This window comes from Ranitomeya imitator, chromosome 2 (genome assembly GCF_032444005.1).
Source record: "Ranitomeya imitator isolate aRanImi1 chromosome 2, aRanImi1.pri, whole genome shotgun sequence".
In the NCBI taxonomy this organism is placed as follows: Eukaryota; Metazoa; Chordata; class Amphibia; order Anura; family Dendrobatidae; genus Ranitomeya; species Ranitomeya imitator.
The window spans coordinates 106,397,213-106,409,878 of record NC_091283.1 but is presented as its reverse complement, the minus strand read 5'-3'; the positions used below and the strand labels follow the sequence as shown (position 1 = coordinate 106,409,878).

The window sequence follows — 12,666 nt, the reverse complement described above, 5'->3', positions numbered from 1 at the left end:
ATACACACACAGCTCTGCAGCACACCATACACACAGCTCTGCAGCACACCATACACACACAGCTCTGCAGCACACCATACCCATACAGCTCTGCAGCACACCATACACACAGCTCTGCAGCATATCATACCCATACAGCTCTGCAGCACACCATACACATACAGCTCTGCAGCACACCATACACACACAGCTCTGCAGCACACCATACCCATACAGCTCTGCAGCACACCATACACACAGCTCTGCAGCATATCATACCCATACAGCTCTGCAGCACACCATACACACAGCTCTGCAGCACACCATACACACACAGCTCTGCAGCACACCATACACACACAGCTCTGCAGCACATCATACACACACAGCTCTGCAGCACATCATACACATACAGCTCTGCAGCACATCATACACATACAGCTCTGCAGCACATCATACACACACAGCTCTGCAGCACACCATACACACACAGCTCTGCAGCACATCATACACATACAGCTCTGCAGTACATCATACACACACAGCTCTGCAGCACACCATACACACACAGCTCTGTGTGTAGAGCCCGCACTCTTCCTGCTCACGTGCTGACAAGCCCAATTCTGACAGCTTCCAGGCACGTGACTTATCACATGCGATGACATCACGGAAGGTCCTGGCTGGTGCGGTTTAGGTCGCGTCTTCTCCGTGCTCCCGGTCCGTGGGGTCTGTGCACACTGAGGCCTGGAGCCGCGCCATGGGGAGGTGCGTGTTCCTCACTGTGGGCACCACCAGCTTTGATGAGCTGATCTCCTGCGTGTCCTCGGAGCAGCTGCTCAGTGTAAGCCGCGTGCACTGGTGTACTGGGCGGTCACCGCCGGTCCTGGTTTCCGGGGGTTGTAGTCAGTGAATGTCGGCTCTGTGATCACACGGCGGCGGGGTGCGCCCGTCCCATGCCGGGCTGTGGTACCGGGACCCAGCTAGTTCCCCGGTGCGGGGCCGCCCCGGTGCGGGAGCATCCTGCTGATGATCGGGCCTTATTATTCAGACGCCGCTTTCCCGTGTGTTGTATCCGTGCTTTTTACAGACAGAAGAACATGGATCCGGTAAAGTCGCTGTTGCCGTCACATGTCTGTGTGCTGTTATTTTCCACACCGTGTGTCCACAAATCCACAAAACAATCCCGGAGACAATGCTCAATTTTCTTCAAAGTCACAGATTAAAATTTGGGCTAGAAGTCTGTGGGTGCGTGACAATCACACAGCACACGGTAACGGCGGTGACAATCACACAGCACACGGTAACGGCGGTGACAATCACACAGCACACGGGTGACAATCACACAGCACACGGGTAACGGTGGTGACAATCACACAGCACACGGGTGACGGCGGTGACAATCACACAGCACACGGGTAACGGCGGTGACAATCACACAGCACACGGGTGACGGCGGTGAGAATCACACAGGTGACGGCGGTGACAATCACAGCACACGGGTGACGGCAGTGACAATCACACAGCACACGGGTGACGGCGGTGAGAATCACACAGGTGACGGCGGTGACAATCACAGCACACGGGTGACGGCGGTGACAATCACACAGCACACGGGTGACGGCGGTGACAATCACACAGCACACGGGTGACGGCGGTGACAATCACACAGCACACGGTAACGGCGGTGACAATCACACAGCACACGGGTGACAATCACACAGCACACGGGTAACGGTGGTGACAATCACACAGCACACGGGTGACGGCGGTGACAATCACACAGCACACGGGTAACGGCGGTGACAATCACACAGCACACGGGTGACGGCGGTGACAATCACACAGGTGACGGCGGTGACAATCACAGCACACGGGTGACGGCGGTGACAATCACACAGCACACGGGTGACGGCGGTGAGAATCACACAGGTGACGGCGGTGACAATCACAGCACACGGGTGACGGCAGTGACAATCACACAGCACACGGGTGACGGCGGTGAGAATCACACAGGTGACGGCGGTGACAATCACAGCACACGGGTGACGGCGGTGACAATCACACAGCACACGGGTGACGGCGGTGACAATCACACAGCACACGGGTGACGGCGGTGACAATCACACAGCACACGGGTGACGGCGGTGACAAGCACACGGGTGACGGCGGTGACAATCACAAAGCACACGGGTGACGGCGGTGACAATCACACAGCATACAGGTGACGGCAGTGACAATCACAGCACACGGGTGACGGCGGTGACAATCACACAGCACACGGGTGACGGCGGTGACAATCACACAGCACACGGGTGACGGCGGTGACAATCACACAGGTGACGGCGGTGACAATTACACAGCACACTGGTGACGGTGACAATCACACAGCACACGGGTGACGGCGGTAACAATCACACAGCACACGGGTGACGGCGGTGACAATCACACAGCACACGGGTGACGGCGGTGACAATCACACAGCACACGGGTGACGGCGGTGAGAATCACACAGGTGACGGCGGTGACAATCACAGCACACGGGTGACGGCGGTGACAATCACACAGCACACGGGTGACGGCGGTGACAATCACACAGCACACAGGTGACGGCGGTGACTCACACAGCACACGGGTGACGGCGGTGAGAATCACACAGGTGACGGCGGTGACAATCACACAGCACACTGGTGACGGCGGTGACAATCACACAGCACACGGGTGACGGCGGTGACAATCACACAGCACACGGGTGACGGCGGTGACAATCACACAGCACACGGGTGACGGCGGTGACAATCACACAGCACACGGGTGACGGCGGTGACAATCACACAGCACACGGGTGACGGCGGTGACAATCACACAGCACACGGGTGGCGGCGGTGACAATCACACAGCACACGGTAACGGCGGTGACAATCACACAGCACACGGTAACGGCGGTAACAATCACACAGCACACGGGTGACGGCGGTGACAATCACACAGCACACGGTGACGGAGGTGACAGTCACACAGCACACGGGTGACGGCGGTGACAATCACAGCACACGGGTGACGGCGGTGACAATCACACGGGTGACGGCGGTGACAATCACACAGCACACGGGTGACGGCGGTGACAATCACACAGCACACGGGTGGCGGCGGTGACAATCACACAGCACACGGGTGACGGCGGTGACAATCACACAGCACAAGGGTGACGGCGGTGACAAGCACACAGGTGGCGTCGGTGACAATCACACAGCACACAGGTGACGGCGGTGACAAGCACACAGCACACAGGTGACGGCGGTGACAATCACACAGCACACGGGTGACGGCAGTGACAATCACACAGGTGGCGGCGGTGACAATCACACAGCACACGGGTGACGGCGGTGACAATCACACAGCACACGGGTGACGGCGGTGACAATCACACAGCACACGGGTGACGGCGGTGACAATCACACAGCACACGGGTGACGGCGGTGACAATCACACAGCACACGGGTGACGGCGGTGACAATCACACAGCACACGGGTGACGGCGGTGACAATCACACAGCACACGGGTGACGGCGGTGACAAGCACACAGCACACGGGTGACGGCGGTGACAAGCACACGGGTGACGGCGGTGACAATCACACAGCACACGGGTGACGGCGGTGACAATCACACAGCACACGGGTGACGGCGGTGACAATCACACAGCACACTGGTGACGGCTGTGACAATCACACAGCACACGGGTGACGGCGGTGACAATCACACAGCACACGGGTGACGGCGGTGACAATCACACAGCACACGGGTGACGGCGGTGACAATCACACAGCACACGGGTGACGGCGGTGACAATCACACAGCACACGGGTGACGGCGGTGACAATCACACAGCACACGGGTGGCGGCGGTGACAATCACACAGCACACGGTAACGGCGGTGACAATCACACAGCACACGGTAACGGCGGTGACAATCACACAGCACACGGGTGACGGCGGTGACAATCACACAGCACACGGTGACGGAGGTGACAGTCACACAGCACACGGGTGACGGCGGTGACAATCACAGCACACGGGTGACGGCGGTGACAATCACACAGCACACGGGTGACGGTGGTGACAATCACACAGCACACGGGTGACGGCGGTGACAATCACACAGCACACGGGTGACGGCGGTGACAATCACACAGCACACGGGTGGCGGCGGTGACAATCACACAGCACACGGGTGACGGCGGTGACAATCACACAGCACAAGGGTGACGGCGGTGACAAGCACACAGCACACGGGTGGTGTCGGTGACAATCACACAGCACACGGGTGACGGCGGTGACAAGCACACAGCACACGGGTGACGGCGGTGACAATCACAGCACACGGGTGACGGCGGTGACAATCACACAGCACACGGGTGACGGCGGTGACAATCACACAGCACACGGGTGACGGCGGTGACAATCACACAGCACACGGGTGGCGGCGGTGACAATCACACAGCACACGGGTGACGACGGTGGCAATCACACAGCACACGGGTGACGGCGGTGACAATCACACAGCACACGGGTGACGGCGGTGACAATCACAGCACACGTGTGACGGCGGTGACAATCACATAGCACACGTGTGATGGCGGTGATAATCACGCAGCACACGGGTGACGGTGACAATCACACAGCACACAGGTGGCGGCGGTGACAATCACACAGTACACGGGTGACCGCGGTGACAATCACACAGCACACGGGTGACGGTGACAATCACACAGCACACGGGTGGCGGCGGTGACAATCACAGCACACGTGTGACGGCGGTGACAATCACATAGCACACGTGTGATGGCGGTGATAATCACGCAGCACACGGGTGACGGTGACAATCACACAGCACACAGGTGGCGGCGGTGACAATCACACAGTACACGGGTGACCGCGGTGACAATCACACAGCACACGGGTGACGGTGACAATCACACAGCACACGGGTGGCGGCGGTGACAATCACACAGCACACGGGTGACGGCGGTGACAATCACACAGCACACGTTGACGGCGGTGACAATCACACAGCACACAGGTGACGGCGGTGACAATCACATAGCACACGGGTGATGGCGGTGATAATCACCGCACATGGGTGACCGCGGTGACAATCACACAGCACACGGGTGACCGCGGTGACAATCACACAGCACACGGGTGACGGTGACAATCACACAGCACACAGGTGGCGGCGGTGACAATCACACAGCATACGGGTGACCGCGGTGACAATCACACAGCACACGGGTGACGGTGGTGACAATCACACAGCACACGGGTGATGGCGGTGACAATCACACAGCACACAGGTGGCGACAGTGACAATCATACAGCACACGGTGACGGCGGTGACAATCACACAGCACACAGGTGACAGCGGTGACAATCACAGCACACAGGTGACGGTCACACAGTAAACTGGTGACAATCACACAGCACACGGGTGACAGCGGTGACAATCACACTGCACGCGGGTGACGGCGGTGACAATCACACAGCACACGGTGACAGCAGTGTATGATCTGTGCGCTGCCCTGGATTTACATTTTACCAGTCATTCATTTTTTCAAGCATGAAAATCACTGTGAAAACTGACGAGGCAGAAAACATTAACACAGAATACCATTTATCTCCCTCATGTACACATTGCTCTTCTTCTTCTTCCAGGCTGCTCAGCTGATGTCCCCATTAACCCCATGGCGCCTCTGCTGACACCATGCTGATTGACAGCCCCTCTCCCCCACACACAGGCAGCAGGAGCCGGCTGTCAATCAGCATGGCTACGGCAGAGACACCCAGTCAACCACGCAGAGCGGTAGAGAAGAAGCTGCTCTGTCGACGCAACATCACCAGAAGCTGCAGAATCTACGGCAGGAGTGAGCCATGACTGCTCTAAGGCAGCAGAGATCAGCGCCGGCCACAACATGTTTTTTACATTAAAAAAACGCCCATTATAGTCTCTGGAGCTGTGTCACATGTCTGTGTATTTTTGCAAACTGAGTGTCTGTGAAAAGCACCGGGACATAATCAGTTTTTATCAGTCATGGATCAAAATCACCCATAAAAGTCTATGGATCTGCCAAAAATTTCTGAGCACAAAGATCCATCAATATGCTGTGCATTTCAAATGGGTTCTTTATATTCAGAAAACTTCTCTCCCCAGGTAAAGTTTGTGTTTTAAAAACCTTAAAATAAAACAGGCTGAAGTCAGTTGCACCCGAGTCCTGCTGTACAGTATATACTGCAAATTGCTTTGGTGCCTCTTGCTACTTTACCCAATATCATTTATTGTTTTCTTTCTCTAACCCACAGTCTGTTCTGCTTCCAGATCCTCAAAGACCTCGGTTACGACAGAGTGATCCTCCAGATTGGAAGGGGAACAGTAGAACCTGAGCCACATAGGACGGCCGGCTTTGCCATGGATGTCTTCAGGTATAAGGACTCGCTGGCAGCAGATATTCAGAATGCAGATCTCGTTATCAGCCATGCAGGTACTTACTTCACATGTTTAGATATAGACACTGCTACAGTATTAGGCCGGGTTCACATTTGCATATCTGTGCGCAGCGTTTGATCCTCATACGTCATGCATACATATCTTTAACATGGTGTACGCAGGGACATGCTTTTGCATGTGTACGCATGTATCGTTCGGCGGTGTCCGGCGAATGCAACATGTAGCATTTTTTGATGCGTCAAATATTGCGCAGTCATGTGCATGCGGATGATTGCAGGTAAGTACGTAAAAAAACCCGCATTACTGTCTATGGGAACGCATTGGTACGCAAGGACATGCGTTCGATGCGCTTGTGTATTTCGGACTGTGCATGTCCAGGAACTGTTTTGAGGCATGCCCTCCTGGAAATATCGAACGCATGCACAAAAACAATGCAAATGCAGGCAAAAATGCATGCACACGTCACAGATTTTTTTGGCGTCATGCGTAAGATTATGCGGATACAAAACGCGTAAACATGCGTTTGCATGCGTTTTAGCGTATGCAGACGATACGCTGCAGACACATGCGCAAATGTGAACTTAGCCTTAGAGGTTTTCCTCTACTTGGACAACCCCTTTTAAATAAAGTAGTCTCTCTTATAAAATACAAACACCTTCTACTCAGCTAAAGGGCTGGATGTGGCCTGCTGGCTGCACTTTGCCCTGGACTGCTCTAACCCTAGTCAAAAGCTAGTTCATTCTCCAGATACCATTCTTGAGGTGTCTTTTCACAGCAGAAGAAGATATGGGGAATCCAAAATCTGAAGTTCCAAAATAAAGATTATCCCTTCATATTTATTGAGAAAAGCTTGAAAGAAGGATGTATATAAAACATGAAGATTTGCATCTTAATAATAATTTTTTTTTATCAGATAAATTTTTATTGAACATAATAAATGTTATCTATTCATACAACAAAGTGCATTTGTGTTTTTCATTTTAACAAGAAAATATACCCCTTCTCCCCCAGATAACCAACCCCAACTTTCCCCCCTCCTCCCCAAGAAGATCATTTTTATTACAGACAAATTGTATTATTAACATTATTTACCACAACCTCTTAATCATTCCCATTTAGCCATGGCTGCCATAGCTTTTGAAAAAACCCCATCCTATTCCTCTTGGTATAAATGCTTTTTTCGAGCTGGACAATATGATTCACCTGTGCGGTAAATTCTCGTCTGGTTGGAGGTTCCTCCCTAATCCAGTATCTCGCAATCACTTTCCTTGCAACGAAGAGCAATCTAGCTATTGCCATTTTGGCAGTTTCATCGGCCGACAACTCCTCCACATACCCAAGTATACAAACCACTGGATCCCTGGGAATCGCACATCCATAAAGCACTCCAATTTGGTTCAACACTGCTACCCAATATGAAAAGAGCCTGGGGCACACCCACAACATGTGGCGCATACCCGCCTCAGTCTGAGTGCACCTAGGGCACTCAGAATCCAATCTCACTCCGGCTTTGAACAACAAGTCAGGTGTCCTATAGGCCCTATTAACCACATACAATTGCGAGAGTCTCCCAGGCTCACTCATTGACAATTTAGGTATGTATTCCAGAATAGACCCCCATTTGTCATCGTCTATTTCCCCCAGTTCGGCCTCCCATTTTCCTCTAGCTTTAATCGGGTAATCCTCCAAGAATGTGTGTAGTAAATCCCCATATACTTCCGATATAGCCCCCTTTGTTCCATTGTTATTTAGAATACAGTCTAACATGAGATCTTTCTGAACCACTATGGGCCCCCTCTTCCTCTGTGCCTGAAAAGCGTGCTGAACTCTCCTATATTGATACCATTTTAATCCCGGAAACTGAAATTCCTGCCGAAGCGCATCATAAGATCTAAGACTCCCACTGTGAATCAATTGTCCTAATAGCCTAATACCCTTTTCTCTCCATTCTCCCATTCCTTCCATATGGTTAAATTCTTGAAGAGATGAGTTATCCCAGATAGGTGAAAATTCCGTGAAGCCCCCAATTCCCCTAATACGCTTCAGCATCTGCCATACTCTATGAATTAAATTCATGGTGGGAAAGCCATTCCCCAATTTCCTAAATAGTCCTGATTCCAGACCCAAACTCAAGGGCCATACCCCGCTAATATGCACCAGACTACTGTGACCCATTTCTTCCACTAACCCTTTCCCCCATCCCCTAAGATGTTGGCTCTGTGCAGCCATAAAGTATAACCATGGGTTGGGTAACGCAAGCCCCCCCTCATCTTTGGGTCTCTGCAAAGTCTCCTGCCTAATCCTCGGGCTCTTCTTTCCCCACACCAACTCTCCAAATATCGATTTCAGCTTACGGAATGTTCTCATCGGGATCCATACCGGAGAATTATGTAGGACATACAGGATCTGAGGCATCACCACCATCTTAAGGAGATTTACTCTTCCTACCACTGACAAATTTAGCTTACTCCAAGCTGAGATCTTAGTGCGTATCTTAGTTACTAAAGGCTCGAGATTAAGTTCCTCAAATCTAGTTAAGGGAAGAGCTACCTGAATCCCCAAATATTTAAACTGAGTGACCACCCTTAATTTTGTATCTTCTTCCACCTCCCTTGTACAATCCACTTCTCTATCTATCTGCATAACGCTCGATTTGTCCCAATTAATAACTAGCCCTGAAATTTGCCCAAATCTCTCGATTAATGCTATTACATTTCTTAGTGGTTCCCCAGAGCTCTCAAGGAAAAGCAGTATGTCATCTGCATATAAGGCGATTTTTTCCTCCATCTTCCCATATAAAAACCCTTTCACCATTTGAGACCGTCTGATAGTCGCTGCCAGCGGTTCCACCGCCAAAGCAAACAGCAGCGGGGACAACGGGCACCCCTGCCTTGTACCTCTAAAAAGCTGAAAGCTGTCTGACATCATATTGTTCACCCTGATTTTGGCCACCGGAGAGGAGTATAGGAGTCTCACCCATGACACAAAGACTGGCCCAAACCCACAACGACTCAGCACCGACCACAGGTATTGCCATTCTATACTATCAAAGGCCTTGTGTGCATCGAGGGAAACCACCACTCTCTTGCCAGCATTATCAGCCGGTATTTGCATATTAAGAAATAGCCTTCTCAAGTTAATGGCAGTTGATTTATTAGGCATAAAGCCTGATTGGTCCGAATGAACCACTTTTTCTATCACCCGGGTCAGCCTGTTCGCCAGGGCCTTAGCCAGAATCTTGACATCTGTCGTTAGGAGTGATATCGGCCTATATGACTCCGGCAATCTTGGGTTCTTGTCTGGTTTGGGGATGACCACAATAATGGCCTCCCTCATGGAATCAGGCAATATACCCCTCTCCAGTGACTCCTCAAAGACCTCCAACAACTGAGCCATCAGCTCCTCAGCAAAGTTGCCGTATATTTCGACAGGAATGCCGTCCGCCCCCGGCGCCTTCCCTCCCGCCATGGACCTCAAGGCCCCCTCCAATTCCTCCACCGTAAACGGCCTATCCAACCAGTCTCTATCCTCTGTCTCTATTCTAGGCAAGTCTGCCACCTCTAAGAACCTGTCAATTTCTTCTTCTCCCTGTTCCAATCGTGATGTATATAGTTTGCTGTAAAAACCCTTAAATCCTTCCATAATTTGGGCCCCCTGTGTAACAATACTGCCATTTTCCAATTCTAGGGCATGTACATGTGCCGATTCCCTTTGCGCCGATGCCACCACCGACAGCAGATGCCCCACTTTCTCTCCCTCCGCATAAAATGCCTCTCTTTGGAAATTCCTTGTCCTTTCTGCTCTACGTAAGTGTAACTTATTCACCTCCTCCTGAGCCTTCTTCATACGTTTTATGGTGTCCTGTGAGCGCAGATCATTCAATGCAGCCTCCGCTACCTTCAATTCTTCCATTATCGCTTTATCAGATTCCCTTGTTCGTGTTTTGTGCCTAGATATCTCTCTAAATAATATCCCCCTCAAGAATGCCTTCATGGTATCCCACACCACATATTTCGCTGCACTACCTTTATTAATTAGAAAGAACTCCTCCAGCTCCTCCCCTATCTTTCCCATATCCAGAATTTGCAACCAGAAAGGGTTAATTTTCCACCCCCGCTTAGCTATCTCCCCCAGGCTTTCAATTTTCAGTGTTACCACAAGCGGACTATGGTCCGAGACTACCCTAGCCATATACGCCACCTCCTCCACTAGCCCGTCCATTCCTTCATTGCCCAGGGCCAAATCGATGCGAGACAACGAGCCATGTGTCGCCGAATAGCAGGAAAAGCAGTACGTGTCAGTGTTACGGACTCTCCACAGATCCCTCCATGCTACTTCTTTCAAATAACTACCAAACGCTGTCTCATTCCCTTCCGCCCTCAGCTGTGCGTGTTGACCCTTATCCCAGTGATCGTTAATAATGTTATTGACATCTCCCAATATAAGCAAAGGAACTCCTCCCCATCTACCGGCTATATTAAGAATTTCCTGCAGTTTTTTCCCTGAGTACGGTGGAGGAATATATACCGACACTACACATATCAATTTAGCGAATACTTTACACACTAGGAATACATATTGTCCATCACTGTCTATCGTCACCTCCACCTCCTCAAACGGTACGTTCGTGTGCACCAGAATCGACACCCCTCTAGCATAGTTCGAGAACGTCGCATGGTACGCCCTCCTCACCCATCTTTTATGCAGTATATCCACTTTTTCTTTTACTAAATGGGTTTCCTGAAGGCATATCAGCGAGGGCCTCTGTTTCAAGATATATTGCAAAATCGCCGTACGCTTTGTATTGTTTGATAGACCTCTAATGTTCCAGCTCAAAATTTTAACTTTATCTCCCATCATATTGCCAAACAATGAAAATATTCTTCTCCCATCCTTTGATCTTCTTCCCCCCTCCCCTAAACTGACCCCTCCCCCCCCAAACCTCCCCCCCATCCCTCATTGCATCTTAATAATAATTAAAAGCCTCTACTCAAATCACGTTTGGCATCTTTCGATGCATGCGCCATGTTTTTATATTCATCCTGGTTATAAAGAACCACTCCATTGTTTTTTTTTTATTGCAGCCCTGGAATGGTACTACAAGGTCCCTATATACTGTAGTAAGGCCCTGGTCCCTACCCTCATATATACTTTCTTCCGTCTGCACTTTGCCGATTTCCATCAGATTGTGACCTGCCGGATCGCTCCAGCGCTCAATACAATTCAGTACTCGTATAGAAGGGTCTCGTTCTGGCTCTCCTAGCCTTGCTTGACTGATTGTGATGTAAGTTCTGACTTTCGGACAGTCAGCAGCTGCAGTCACAAGATGGCGCCACGGGACCGTTGTGGCACCGGAAAAAGGTGAAGATGGCGGCAGATAACTATAAGACTATGGTCGGAGACTTTACATTAGAAGCACCGCCCTGGTTGCGCTTTAAACTTGAAATTTTCTCAGTATATGTGAAGCTTTAATCTTTACTTTGGAACTACTGAGGCTGGTTTCCCCTTATCTTCTTCTGCCTATGCTTATCCAGGAACCGGCCTGGAGTCATATCACCTATTATGGAATTCTTCCTGTGAGCTGATATGTTAATTTCTTTGGAATCTCTCCACAGCGGCCATAGTTTCACGTATTTTGCCATCAAAACTCATTTAATATACACTCCTTTTTGTAAAAAAAAAAAGTTAGGAGCCAATATATCTTTTCAATAAATTCTCATACAGTCGGACCCGTCTCGTCTATCTACTGTTGTGCTATCAATTTCATTGCCCCCTGTACAATTTTCTACTATAAACATTTTGCTTATACCTATCCAAATTTTACATACCGTAATTCAAATGGATGTAACTCTACTGTATATCTTGGTGTTTTGGCTCATAAGGTTTTATGGTTTAATTACAAAAAGCTTTTTTTACCATTTCAGGACTGAAAGCAAAAGAGGTCAGACTCCCAATTTAGTTCTGATATCTGGAAGAACTTGTGTCTTATCTTAGAGAGTTATATTAGGTCTTACTTTTGACTATCCGCTGTAGTGAAGGATTATTATAAGCATAGAAAGTCATCACCTCTCGCTCCCATAGATGATAACCTTTTTTTATTGATAGGGAGTGAGTCTTGGAGTGGTGGTAACTCACAAAGATGGAAGTAACCTTCAATACAAGATGTTCTGCTGGAGGTCAGAATGA

At 50.4% G+C, this 12,666-nt stretch overlaps 1 protein-coding gene across 1 annotated transcript in view; it reads left to right on the top strand.

The window, feature by feature from the left end:
- Nucleotides 1-627: 627 nt before the first annotated feature.
- Nucleotides 628-12,666, top strand: part of ALG13 (ALG13 UDP-N-acetylglucosaminyltransferase subunit) — a 229,198-nt gene continuing 217,159 nt past the window's right edge. The window contains exons 1-2 of the mRNA XM_069754494.1: nt 628-820; nt 6,352-6,514. Of these exons, the coding sequence (XP_069610595.1) occupies nt 737-820; nt 6,352-6,514 (247 nt within the window). The 5' untranslated portion in view covers nt 628-736. The remainder of the gene's footprint in view (nt 821-6,351; nt 6,515-12,666) is intronic.